At 54.1% G+C, this 13,114-nt stretch overlaps 4 protein-coding genes across 4 annotated transcripts; 2 read left to right on the top strand and 2 right to left on the bottom strand.

Annotated features, from left to right (window-relative positions):
- Positions 1–922: 922 nt before the first annotated feature.
- On the top strand, positions 923–1,664 carry SPC3 (Signal peptidase complex subunit SPC3; the record flags this gene model as incomplete). Its single annotated transcript, XM_036637087.1, has 2 exons — positions 923–1,374; positions 1,433–1,664. 2 exons carry the CDS (start codon positions 923–925, stop codon positions 1,662–1,664), a joined length of 684 nt encoding a protein of 227 aa, XP_036497642.1.
- Positions 1,665–2,049: 385 nt separating this feature from the next.
- Positions 2,050–6,421, bottom strand: exo2 (5'-3' exoribonuclease 1; the record flags this gene model as incomplete). Its single annotated transcript, XM_036637086.1, has 4 exons — positions 2,050–4,550; positions 4,603–6,199; positions 6,258–6,351; positions 6,417–6,421. The coding sequence occupies 4 exons, from the start codon at positions 6,419–6,421 to the stop codon at positions 2,050–2,052; spliced, it is 4,197 nt and encodes a 1,398-aa protein (XP_036497768.1).
- A 1,045-nt stretch (positions 6,422–7,466) lies between these two features.
- HAT2 (Histone acetyltransferase type B subunit 2) lies at positions 7,467–9,040 on the top strand (the record flags this gene model as incomplete). The annotated part of the gene is made up of 6 exons (XM_036637085.1): positions 7,467–7,500; positions 7,551–7,604; positions 7,657–7,708; positions 7,760–8,275; positions 8,330–8,815; positions 8,866–9,040. The coding sequence occupies 6 exons, from the start codon at positions 7,467–7,469 to the stop codon at positions 9,038–9,040; spliced, it is 1,317 nt and encodes a 438-aa protein (XP_036497767.1).
- A 1,447-nt stretch (positions 9,041–10,487) lies between these two features.
- CGCS363_v005235 (putative RNA-binding protein) lies at positions 10,488–12,698 on the bottom strand (the record flags this gene model as incomplete). Its single annotated transcript, XM_036637084.1, has 4 exons — positions 10,488–11,414; positions 11,558–12,264; positions 12,382–12,439; positions 12,540–12,698. The coding sequence occupies 4 exons, from the start codon at positions 12,696–12,698 to the stop codon at positions 10,488–10,490; spliced, it is 1,851 nt and encodes a 616-aa protein (XP_036497770.1).
- Between the last annotated feature and the right edge of the window lie 416 nt (positions 12,699–13,114).

Here is a 13,114-nt window from a genome sequence, read left to right as displayed (position 1 = left end):
GTTTCCTTTTCTACAGATGCCACGGTAGGTTGTTGCCAGAAGTGTGGCATTTGGGAGGTGCGAGTGAAGGCTGCTGCTAGTCGAAGTGGATTGTCCAAGATGAATTGAAAACATGCTTGATGTGGGAAGGCAGCTAGTTGCAGCAGAATGGGCAGGATAGAAGCAGAAGACTAGATGAGAGGGTCAAACAGGAAGTCATGCGAATCTCTTGAGATGTAGTTGAGCGTCTGATTCTTTCACGGCAGCCCACACTCGAGAAGAGAGGGGAAAGGGCCAAACGAAAGCAAAGCCTCTTGGAGAAGTCATATGAGAGGCGTGGGGGATGGACAGATGGATTGACAAGGGAGCTTGCAAATGGATCTGCTTCAGCCCTTCTTCCCTTGACACGATCACCTCAAAGTGACGAAGCAAAAATGACAGGAGTCCTTTTGCGAGGAACAAAAGAAGGTGTGTCGCTGACAAGGCTTGCATTCTACGCGGCACTTCCTCGCTCAAGAATGTCAAGACCAACCTTCAACTGACATTCGAACGAGACATCTGCTGGCATCGAGCTTCCCCGGGTGCCGGCAAGGATCCACTGGAGAACTAGGATCCACAGTCCGCACCACCGGTTCGGCTCTTACATTTCCACCTTGGTACGTACCCAAGCTTAGGTACAGGGCACTTTAGCTCAGGTCTTCAACCTTGCGCTGATACCTAGGTAAGGTAGCTTTGCAGCCAATAGGTCCCTGGCGCAGACCACACCCGCTGAAGCCACATGTCTCCGCAAGGCTGAAGCTTCCGCAAAACGTGGCCTAAGAAGGAGTTTGTAGTTGCGGGCAAAACCAACTCTCACACTCTTCTCTTTCATGCAACGCAGCTAAACACCAGCCCGCCCTTCCCTACGATCGCCGCGCTCCAGCCGGCCCCGATCCCTCCCAAAATGTACAACACCATAACCCGCGCCCAGAACGCATTTGGCTTCTTCACAACAGTAGCCTTCTTCGTCGCCGCCTTCATCGCCGCGACGGACCTCATCACCCCGCGCGCGCCCTCCTCTGGCGAGATCAAGACCACGAACGTTCAGGTCGTCAAGGGCCGCCCCCACTACTACAGCAGTAAGAAGGAGGAGTACGCCATCATCAAGTTCTCCCTCGACGCCGACCTCTCGGACCTCTTCACCTGGAACACCAAGCAGGTCTTCGTCTACGTAACAGCGGAATGGCCCGACAACTCTAAGAAGAACGCCATCCCCGGCGTCAACGTGACCAACCAGGCCGTCATTTGGGACCAGATCATCACCGCCCCTAGCTCCGACCACCTCGCCAACATTGGCCCTGCTGCCATGCGCAAGCTGAAGAAGAGCGCCGAGGGCAAGAGCATCGACCCCAGCCGGTAAGTACACTGTTTCGGAGCTGCTTCAACGAGAGGGCGCGTTCTAACAAACGTACAGTGGCAAGCTCAAGATCAAGAACCAGAAGCCCAAGTACCAAATCACCCACCCCTCGGGCAAGATCGCCGAAGCCGACAAGGTCGTTTTGAAGCTTCACTACAACGTTCAACCCTGGGTCGGCATCTTGACGTGGAACCAAAACCAGGACCTCGGATACTGGAAGGCGCTCAAGGGTGGTGTTAGCAAGGCTTTCAAGCTTCCTGCTCTGAAGGTCAAGGAGAAGAAGCCGTAAGAGGAGCGGCTGCAGATATCACGTATTCTAAATGGTTTTTTTTTCCTTTTCACTCATCAAATCGTGCCTGTCTGAAGTTCATTTATCATGACGTGACAATAGTGTTGGTCGCAACACAATGTTGCAGGATGCATTGATCTTGTGAACTGACTGTTGTACACAATGCTACCCTCTTCCACATCGCTACAGCCAACATCTCGGCAACTTGGAGGTAACCAACCGTCGCTGGAGGACATCATCTTTATGCCTATATTCCGTATCATGCCTGTCTTCGTTCTATCCATGTGCCTTCTTTTAGAGACCAACACCTTCTATCAGAAAATGATGTCGCCTTGGGCCGGCGTTTTCGGCAGCGGGACTTGTCTCGGGAGATTCGATGGACGTCCTAAGATTCCGGCGCTCCGGCTCCATTGCCACCACGGCCGCGAGGACCGCCCCTACCCCTTCCGCCACGTCCACGCCCGCGTCCTCTGCCTCTAGCATCAAGGTTGGCAGGAGGTGGGACGTTGGAATACATCGGTTGCTGCGGCGTCTCATGAAGTCCTGAGTGTCCAGGGTGTTGGACAGGTCCACCACGTCCACGGCCGCGACCTCTGCCGTTCGGGTTTCCTCCACCGCGATGACCATGACCATTAACTTCATGACCCTCTCCCGCACCATTGGCAGGACGGTAGACCAGGTTGCTGTGCAGCAAGTTGGGCGCACCGCCGCGACCGCGACCGCGACCAGAGTGGCCGGGACTGCCATTAACAGCACCGCGCCAACCACCTGCGAGGGGCCCAGGAGCAGGGGCATCCTTGTACTGAACAACACCAGCTGCACCAGTGGTGAGCGATGAAGATACAGGAGGTGCTGGCCGGCGCAAGTTTCCGGCCTTTGAACCAGAAACAACTTGCTTGTGTGTAGTGTTGAGTACTGACGAAGAGTAGACAGTCATACCGCGGAAAGGCGGGCATCTGTCACCCAGTGTCGTACCGCTCATAAAAGTCAAATCCCAGACGACATCAAGGAGTACATGATTGGCGGTGCGGCTTAAGCCAACGACTGTTCCGCGACTTCCCAAGGGCACCTTGCCAGAAGAGGACAGAAAGCTGACACGGTCGCCGAGCGCAAATCTCTGATTGCTCAGGAAGAGCTCGGCGTCGCTGGGCTTCATGATGGCTGACCGCGGGACGCCCTTCATGTTCTTCACCTCAACCTCATGGGAGTTGGTGAAAACGTTCGCACCCTCCTCAGCAAGACGCATCACCACGACAGAATCCAGTTGCTCGGCATCCAAAGGAACCCTCTCAAACTTGCTCGTCTGAGCTGACTTCAACCAGGCACCAATCTCCTTCACGCGCGCAGCGGCAACCTTGGGATCCTTCCAGAGATCAGTGTCGCTGACGTCGCTTGACTGGGGGTTCTGCTGGATGGCTGCGAAGAAGTCGGGGAAGGCAGCAATGTATCTGGCCAAAAGTTCAATGGCAGCGTTACTGAACTCCCATCCAGAGTCTGATTTCTGGGAGTAGCCCAAGACCTTCTGCTTCTTCGCATCGAACTTGAGGTTAAGTCCCAGGTTGACTCTGAGACCGCCAACCGTGTTGATCTGATAGGATGACAAGATTTTGCTCAGAATCAAGGGATGAAGATTCAGCATCTTGGCAACGGCATACGATGGAGTGTACCGGTTCTGGCGCTTCATATCTTGAATGATCGGCTTTGCGAAGTCTGGCTCTTTGTTCTTGAGGGCCAAGACTCTGATGTTCGCCTTGTTGTTAGCATGCCCAGTGACCTCGAGAGCTCGTCCGTACTGGAATTCGCCCAAGAAGAAAGCCTGAGTACCGACTGGGTACTCTTCTTCAATGGGGACGGCAGCCTTCTCAATGAAACGTTCATCCTCGTTGACGACCTCGTCGACAATTGTCTGGGACGCGTAGATGCTCCTCATGCTGGGATTCTCAGCGTACTCCTTGATCAGAGCACCCTCCTCGGTCTTGATCAAGCCCTTGAGCATGTGAACTTGGACAAGGGACTCGACGGTGCCAATGGTGAACCCGAGACGTTTTGCGTGCCAATTCTCGATATACGCGGCTTCTTTGGACCATTCCCTAATCTCCCTATCGCCGTGATGACGTGTAATCACGGAACCATCGCGACCATCAAGCTCATAGTCGAAGAGCTCGTCGGAGACCTTCACGATCTTCGCTTCCTGCAAGAAAGGATAACCAACGAAGCAACGCTTTCCAAGCTTGGCCTTGGCCACTTCAGCCTTCGTTCTCATTTCTGAATCAGTGAGGGTAATGATCATGCTGGGGTTCTTGCTGTCTGCTTGGAAAACGTTGACACCGTAGTGCTCAACTAACATCGCTGTGTAGGGGAGGTTGTGCAGCGTAGGGAATCCTGCCAGGGCATCGATGTTGATTTTGGCGCCCTCAACAAGACCCTTGCGGAAGTTCAATCCTTCAGTGTTCGGCAGTTCAAATATGTTCTCGATGCAATGGCAGGGGCTGATCTCAGGGAACACGCCCACAAGAGATGACGGATAGGTGTACGCAACCTCGGGGTTATACGTGAACTTGAGAGCAACACCGAAGCCATTTCTTGACTTCTCCTGCTGGCTGAGTTGATCATTCTTTGTCGCCATGGCACTAAGAAGACGCTTCTCGTCGATGAAGGGAATTTTCACAATGGCTTCCCATTCCATCTTCTTTCCGTTCATGTCGAGCTCAAAGTCTCGGGGGTAGAAATCGTAGATGGGGGAGTTAGGATTGGTCATGAGATCCCAGTAGACTTCAGGAACGATAGACTTGCTTCGGTCAGGCAAGACACCCATCAGCTGCTCGTACGGTCTGAACGGTTGACCCAGGGTGAACTTCAGGTCCGCTCCGAGACCCTTCACAACATCTGTATTGATATTTAGTCTTGTTCTTTCTTGGCAGATATGATTTTGACTTACCAGAAGTCAAGGGGGAGTAATGGTACTGGTAAAACCAGGGCCACGAGGCGATTCCGTGATAGTAGTAGTGCAAGACCCATTGGAGACCCTGGACGTAGTTTTCGCAAAGCTTGACAAGCTCCTTGTCGTAAGACTCCTGCGGCCATTCAGGGAACTTCTCCAAGTAGTACTTCGTCTTCCAGGCTTGATACTTGGTGTCGTAGAGTTCTTGGTAGTGACGCTGGGCATCCTCCGGAGTGATGTCCACAACCAGAGCCTTGTCGTAGTTTCGAACAACCCGGTAGAGAGCCAGTGTTCCCTCTTCCTCTTCATCATTGAGGCTCTCAACGGCACCCTCGGGGAAAGACAAAAGAAGGTGACGATGGCCATCATCGTCCTCCTTCGTGCTCCACTCAATATGAAGGGTATCAGCAAGATCTTGGACAAACTTGCGGTCCGCAGCGTTCAAACTGGTACCCAGATCAAGCGGCTCAGATGATGGTTTGTTGACATAGGGACGAATCTTTTGCTTCCACAAGTCTCTCTGAGAAGACGTCAGCACAAGACCCTTGGCCTTGGACTTCTTGTTGTCGACGCCATTCGGTTCGGCGGATCTCTTGGACTGGAACCACTTCTCGTTACTAGCATCGTTCTCGAAAGACTCAATCTCGTCCTTTCCAAGTTCCTCCAAAAGCTTTTGAAGACGCGGAAGGTTAATGATACCTCCTTCGTTGATATAGCCATCTCCCTTGGGGAGAATATCCTTGTAGATACGGAACATGGCAGCGAGTGCACCTTCGTTGATATGCAGACGAGGAAGATTGGGAAGGAAATCGTTTCCGACGAAGAAAGCCATGAGAATGAAATCGTCGATGACCCGCTCCAAGTCGAAGGGAAAGCCAAGTTTTCCAGGTTCTTGAAGCTCCTGGAACTCCAACTCGAGATACTCGCGGACTATGCAGAGGTGCATCAAGTAAAAGTTCTGGTGCTCCAGCTCTCTGGCCTTATTTTTGTTGTGGCGGCCGAAAGTGACCTCCTCTCGAAGAAGACAAAAGTGAGGGTCGTGGCTGAGAAGACCCAACATGATGAGGTCGGCATCGAGTCCGTACAAGCAGTGACGGACGTTGGGGTCATATTCAGGCTGCGCCTTGGCGTTTCTGATGTACTCCATGATCTTGTGCTCTCCCTCGCCGGGCACCTCGTGACCAGACAGAACGATCTCACAGCCCTGCCAGTCGGCGTCTTCGGAGACCTTCTTGTTGACGAAATACTTGAGTTGTTGGGTAAGCTTCGCCATGAATTCGGTGCCGGGGGTAATGCAGTTGCTGTCGAAGGGAGGCTCCTTGGGCATCTCAACACCCTCGCTGATCGCCTTGTCACGGGCTTTCTCGGCGTCGAGAGCGGTTCGGAAACGACGGGCGCGCTGCTGGTTCATCTTGGCTCTCGGTGCGACACCGTCAATAGCCATGAAGAAGAGCTGCTTCGGCTTGATCTTCCCAAACAAGTGCTCAATGTAGTTAAAGATGCGTATGAACATCTCCTCCTCGCTTAGTCGGAAGGTGGTATCCTCGCCCGTGTCCTTGTGCGTGCAATTGTGGATGATTCCGTTCATATCCAGCTACCGAAATTGTCAGCTACTCGTACTCGACGATGGCGAGGTGGTGGGGTAGACGGACGTAAAGACAGTCGAACTCGGGAATGCGATTCTCAGCAATTAGCTGAGAGATGGCCGGATAACGCTCCGAGAGCCATCTGAAGAACTTGGGAACACTATACACAAGGTGGTGAGCAGAGCTGAGCTAATGCGCCAGAGCAGGACGAGAAGTAGGACCAACCCCATGATGTGGCGATGATGTGCGCGCTTGAGTTAAGCGCGGCTAGTGATGATGAAGTTGATGAAGTTTTGATTGATGAAAATAATTCGCAGAGACAATGCTGCAGTCTCTATCCGTCTCAGCGCTGAAAGCGACCGATGTTTTCTCTCCAGACACGAGGGGAGTCCTGACGCAGGAGTCCAAGTGAATCAGTCGCAAGCTAGTTGCGACTTTGGAACAGGAAAAGAAAAATGAACAAGTGAAAGAATATTAAACTCCTGGCTGTTGTAAGACCAAGGCGTTTGCGATTCTGCCAGGTGAACAGGGAACTCGGCTGTCGAGCTGTGTGAGGGCGGAAGGGATGGGAAAGTCGGGTTGCGCAGGTGAAGGTGAGGTAGGTGAAGCTGGACAGATGCCTCCAGGTTGATATGGGCGCAATCGATATGGATTGGATGATGCAGGAACTTCCGCGCCCAGCTTTCAGGCGGTGGCGGGGCCAGGTGGGATAACCACCTCACCTCACAGGACAACACTGTAGCACTAGTGGCCACAGGGGTTTCGCCATCAAGTCATCACTGCATTTGGCCCTGAACCGGCGTGACTCTACAGGACACCTTTAGGCCGTAACGCTTTTTGCCTGCGCCACACCTCAGCACCCCGCCAGCTGTGGCGGGGTGGACCTCCCAGGGTGAGGCTGGTGGCAGCTTCAGTTCGGAGCACAAAATGTGGGGAGAATGCTTCTGGCTCCCGCCATGCCGCTTACGATTTAGCGTGGCAGGCGTCACAGCTCGAGCCTTCAGGTGCGCCGGGGCGCGCCTGCGCCTGTCCGTCCCTTACGCGGGCCGGCCTGCTCCTGCTGCTGCAACTAAAATTCAATCTACGCGCTGCGCGTTGTTCCCCCGGGCCATCTCGCGTCAACCTCCTCCACCATCGTTTGCGCTGGCGAAGAACTTTCCGACTTGACGCCCGGTTATCTCAGCACAATCGTAATCCCCGCGCACACAACAACCGAGGAATTCATTGACTACCTAGCTGAGGAGATCGATCTTTTCATTCACGAACGCATACACAATGGCGCCCGCTCAAGTCGTTGACGACCATGATGGTAAGCTTCGCAAACCAGCTTGAGCGCATCAGCTTCTGACCCTTGACCAGTCGAAATGGATCGTGAGGAGGATGAGGACCAGGAGCAGCGTCTCATCAATGAGGGTAAGCATTTCATTGAACATGTTCCCGGAAATACCGCTTACGACGTCCTCAGAATACAAGACCTGGAAGAAGAACAGCCCCTTTCTCTACGACATGATTCTCAGGTACGAAGAGCCTTCCGACTTCCGATTTACCCCAGCTGACAATGTGTGCAGCACCGCCCTTGAGTGGCCTACCCTCACGACACAATGGTTCCCCGATGTGAAGGAGCCTGAAGACAAGAACTACCGCATCCACAGACTGCTTCTCGGCACCCACACATCCGAAGGACTGCCCAACCACGTCCAGATCGCCGAAGTCAAGATCCCCAAGTCCGCAACCCCGAACCCGGCCGACTACAATGAGGAGACCGGTGAGATTGGAGGGCATGCAAAGTCATCGAATGGAGAGTCTTCGGCAGTGGAGTTCAGCATCGTGCAAAAGATTGATCACCCTGGCGAGATCAACAAGGCGCGCTACCAGCCTCAGAACCCCGACATCATTGCGACACTCTGTGTCGATGGCAAGGTCTTGGTTTTTGATCGCACGAAGCACAGCCTGCAGCCTGACGGCAAGGTCAACGCTCAGGTCGAACTCATTGGCCATAAGCAGGAAGGATTTGGCCTGAGCTGGAACCCTCATGAAACGGGCTGCCTGGCTTCTGGTAGTGAGGACACCACCGTTTGCCTTTGGTATGTCGCTGCTTTCGCCATAATACGTGAATGAGACTAACGAAGAACTCATAGGGACCTCAAGCAGCTGCAAAGCGGCAGCCACACTTTGAAGCCCCAGAGCAGATACACACACCACACCCAGATCGTCAACGATGTCCAATACCACCCGATTGCCAAGAACTTCATCGGAACCGTCTCGGACGACTTGACGATGCAAATCATCGACGTGCGGCAGAAGCAGACGGATCGTGCTGCCGTGGTCGCCAAGCGCGGTCACCTGGATGCGATCAACGCCCTCGCCTTCAACCCCACGTCAGAAGTCCTCGTCGCGACGGCCTCGGCTGACAAGACCTTGGGCATCTGGGATTTGCGCAATGTCAAGGAGAAGGTTCACACCCTGGAGGGTCACAACGATGCGGTCACTTCGCTCTCATGGCACCCTCAAGAGGCCGGTATCCTCGGCTCCGGTAGCTACGACAGACGTGTCATCTTCTGGGATCTGTCCCGCGTCGGAGAGGAGCAGATGCCGGACGACCAGGAGGATGGGCCCCCGGAGCTGTATGTTCTCTCACTGTCTACTCATCATCTAATAGCTAACATGATCGCAGCCTGTTCATGCACGGTGGTCACACCAACCACCTCGCAGACTTCAGCTGGAACCCCAACGAGCCCTGGCTCGTCTGCAGTGCCGCAGAGGACAACCTGCTCCAGATCTGGAAGGTCGCCGACTCCATCGTCGGCAAGGACGACGGCGACCTGCCTCTCGACGAGATCGACCGATAGGCAAGGTGGAGTCTCAAACATACTTAAGCGTAATAGCAACCATTTGGCCGAGAATCACATTGGGAGGGGGTTCAAAACGGTGATAAATTCAGGGTTCCATTTTTGTTCCGGCGTCTACGGAGATGTATTCAGATTCCCAATCAGCTGCATTGTTTCTCACTTCAAACCTGTGTCCGTGACACGTGTGGCCACAACTTGGCGCAAAGGTTATACCTCGTGAGAACCCACGATCAGAGGGCGACGCCATTCTCCTGTGACAAATTAAGGACATTGTTGGAACATCAGACTCAGGGCCCATACCTGTTGCCAAGCCGTACATGCCAGGAACACTCATTTCCAGGGGCAGACATCTCAATTTCAATCACGGTGATGGTTGAACAAAAGAACGAACAAACAAATGCGTCACACGCAGGGGTTCAGGACTATCGACGAGCCCATGCATCAGAGCACCAGGGCAGTAGTCAGAATATTGGAAACATCAGAATGCGGAAGGAACAGAATCTTAAGTATGCTGAGAAGAAGCTTTTATTTGCATTTCGAAAAGAGATGCCGACGGAGACTCTGATAATTATTTGAGAGAAAAAATGGCAAAGGAAAGAATAAAAAAAAGGAATATAAGCCAAAAGCCAGCCAACCTGCCCTGGACCCTGTTTCACTCCCCGACTCCCACAACGCTGCCGCCCATCCAACCCGTATAGAGAAAACCATGTCGAATGCGGAAGGAAGGGGTGTGCTGTTTGAAATGCCAAGCCAAACCAATCTTTTTTTCCAAGGAGAAAGAGGGAGTTGAGAGAGGGAGGAGAGTGATGAGCAAGATGGAGAATTTTGTGGTTTTGTTTTTGTTTTCGGAAAAAAAAAAATGTTGCGGAAAGACAGCATAAATATAACAATTCAAACGACAACTGTACTTAGAGAGGGAGAGACGACGGATAAAGAGGAAAACGAAAATGATTGGAAATAGACAACTTCTTCGCACACGATGAAGGCCAGACAGGTATACCTTTTACTACTTACTCCCATCGCTATGCACTCCCTTTGGACCGCCCAAAATCCGACCGAGCAACAACCGCAACGTCCATCAAGGTGAGGCCGTAAAACAATCCATAGCTTCTGACGCTTGTCAGCGAGAAAGCAGTTCCAACAGCCCGTCCGGTAGTGTAACACTCTTTTTGTCTTTCCAGCCTTTGCAAACTTTTTTCCCACGTCCCTTGGTATACCGACAACCAACACCCCGTCCTAATCTTCCAAATCCGATGCCTGCCCGCCCCCGTCCAATAACGCAGGTTGAAATCCAGAAGGTGATTGATTGCCATAAGGACAAATGATCTATGTTCGTCTTGTTTCCGAAGCGTAATCCGCATCAGTAAGTCACATGCTGAAAACGTTCCAAGCCAGCTAATGTAGCAAACTTTGGCTCATCTCGATTATCAAAATCCAGTTGTGTAGTTTACGCAGGAGACTTGCTCGGCGGCGCGGCTCCTCCGTTCTGGCGGGCGTCTCCGCCGCTCACGGAAAGCCCTCCAATGCCGCTGGAGAGGAACGCAAACGGATCGTTCTCGTTCTGAGAGTAGAAGTTGTTCGAGGGGCCGGCAGACGCAGGGCCGTTAGAAGCGGACTGGAAAGCCGCCTCCGCGGCCCGGCTATCGAAAGGGCCGGCAGAGTGAGAGCCAGGAGCCGGTCCAAAGTGAGTGTTGAGAGAGGGGTAGGGAGCGGCGCCGCCACCAATGCCTGAGGGAAGGGCATAAGTGCTGGGGGGGCCGCCAAAGTGCTGACCACCGTAGCCGCCACCAGAAGCAAAACCACCGCCGGCCGAAGCAAACGGTCCGGGTCCAGGAGTGCCGCTCATGGAGCCCTGGCTCATGCTGTAGTTGGAAGGGGGATCCATGGGGGAGGGGTAACCACCAGAATCGGCGACAACAGCGGCACCAGCACGGCTGGCACCGCAACGCAGACAGCAAACGTTCTTAGCAAAGTTATGATATCCGCAAACTTCGTTGCCGCACTTCCAATCACCGGCACGGAAGGGGACGACACCGCTGCCGCCCATGCGACCGCCGCCGTGACCCATGTGTCCATGGTGGTGCTGGGGAGGAGGCATCATGGCCGGTGGGCCGTAGCCGTAACCGTAGCCCATGTCGCCGGTAGGACCAGCGCTGACGGCGGGGAAGGAGCAGCGGAAGCAAGCAGTGCGTCGCTGGAAGTTGGAGAAGCCACACGAGGGGCAGGTCCAGTCGCCGGGGCGGGGGCGGTTCTTGCTAGGCGGGAAGGGCGTCAGGATCTCAGCGGCGCGGTCCAAAACACGGCTGGAAGACGGTGACACTTCGATCGCCTTCTCGTTAAGAGCGCGACCGTTCATGCACAGACTCTCAGCGGCCTGGTCAGAAGTCAGCATTGATCAAAAATACTCGGCTGCTAGGGAGCGTTGTCTTCTGCTCAGAAAAGCCCAATTGGCGATAATGTGAATGCGCAATTGCGATCCTCCGATTTGCCATGCGCAAAAATGAATAATTAACTCACCTCCTCGTGGGAAGAGAAGACGGCGAAACCACTGCCGGTAGGCTTGTGCTGCTCAGGGGTACGAAGGGTCCAGAACGCAATAGGACGACCGCCAAACTGGGTGAACCAGCTCTCGAGCTCGGATTGAGTAGTATCATGAGGCAGACCAGACATGTGGAGGACCTTGCTGCGCTCAGACAGGAAAGCACGCACGTCGGCGCGCGCGTCCATGGGCCGAGTCAGGACATCGGGGTGCTCGTGGGAAGGCTGCGACTTGCGAATCAAGCCTCGAAGGACGCGGGCCAAGGTGACGGCCTCCTCCATGGCACGGCGAGGAGAGGCAGGGGCCAGAGCCTGGAGGTGGAAGGGCAAGTTGTGCTTGATTGGAGCACTGGACTGGACCGGCTCCACCTCCAAGGCGGCACAGATATTGGACAGCATCGAGGGCCCAAAAGGCAGCGATTCGGGGTGGTGTTGCTGCCATCGCTGGTACTCAGTCCGCAGATCAAAAGTGCGGGAGTGCTGGAGGTATGGAGGCAGAACGACGGCCTTGTCTCGGGCTTCTCGGGGCAACTGGACGCGAAGATCCCAGGCGTCGAGGGTGACGAAGACGAAATCGAGATTTTGCGAGGTCAAGTGCTCGTTCGCAAACGTGTCAAATCGGTTGATGGCGTCTCGGAAGGTTCCCGCGTTGCGCACATGTTCCCAGGTGAGGGTCGTCAAGCTCGCTAAAGACGCAAATGTTAGCTGGAGAATTTTCAACTTGTCGTCACCGCTGCAGGAACGGGGCGTTGTATGGCGTGACGGAAATAAGATAAGGTCTCAAGCCTCGTGCAACTACTTACTGCACAACGGTGTAATCGGAGTGTTGATGGGTTTGACAAGAACGCTCTCGCGGGTGATCTGGAAGACATTGAGGGTTAGTCAAAGATTCAGGAACGGTGGCAGCGGGTTATGGTGGAGGCCTTCTTGAGACAAGACGGGGCAGGCAGATGAAGCTCACCTCCTCGAGAGACTTTGCGTCAAGCAGAATCCATCCTAGCTCAATGACCTCGGCAGAGTCCTTGGTGACGTAGACACCATGCTCATCGCAGGTGGTCGCGACGTGGATCACAACATAGCGATCAATGTTGAGCTGGTTGCCAGCGGGAGGGCCAGACATTTTGGGCGATTGGCGACAGTAGCGCTACCGGTGAAAGCAGCACAATAAGAATAATGGGTCTGTTGATGTCTGGAGGAAGACTCGTCGATGGGTTCGAACAGCTGCTGACCGACTGGCAGAGAGGGTTGCTGCAGCGTTACGACTCGAACAAACGACGGATGTTCGGGGAGGGGACGGAAGTGGTTCCCGGCAAGCTTGCTTCAGGAGAGGAGCCGAGCAAAGCAAGCTGCAGCAGCAAAAGTGAGGCGGGAGTTGCGGCTACAAGCAAGCAACGGAGAAAAGGAGACGAGGACAGAATTGACCAGTCCTCGTGTCGTCGTACCTTTTTTCCTCGCAGCTCGGGGAAGAGGTGGGAGGATCGGTAGGTGGGAAGGAGGAGGAGGCGAAAAGAGAGGGAAAGGTGATGGGAGAGCAGA

The sequence above is a fragment of the Colletotrichum siamense genome (genome assembly GCF_013390195.1).
Source record: "Colletotrichum siamense strain Cg363 chromosome Unknown KSG_Cg363_contig03, whole genome shotgun sequence".
Taxonomy (NCBI): Eukaryota; Fungi; Ascomycota; class Sordariomycetes; order Glomerellales; family Glomerellaceae; genus Colletotrichum; species Colletotrichum siamense.
The sequence above is the reverse complement of the archived record's forward strand: the minus strand, read 5'-3'. Positions and strand labels throughout refer to the sequence as shown.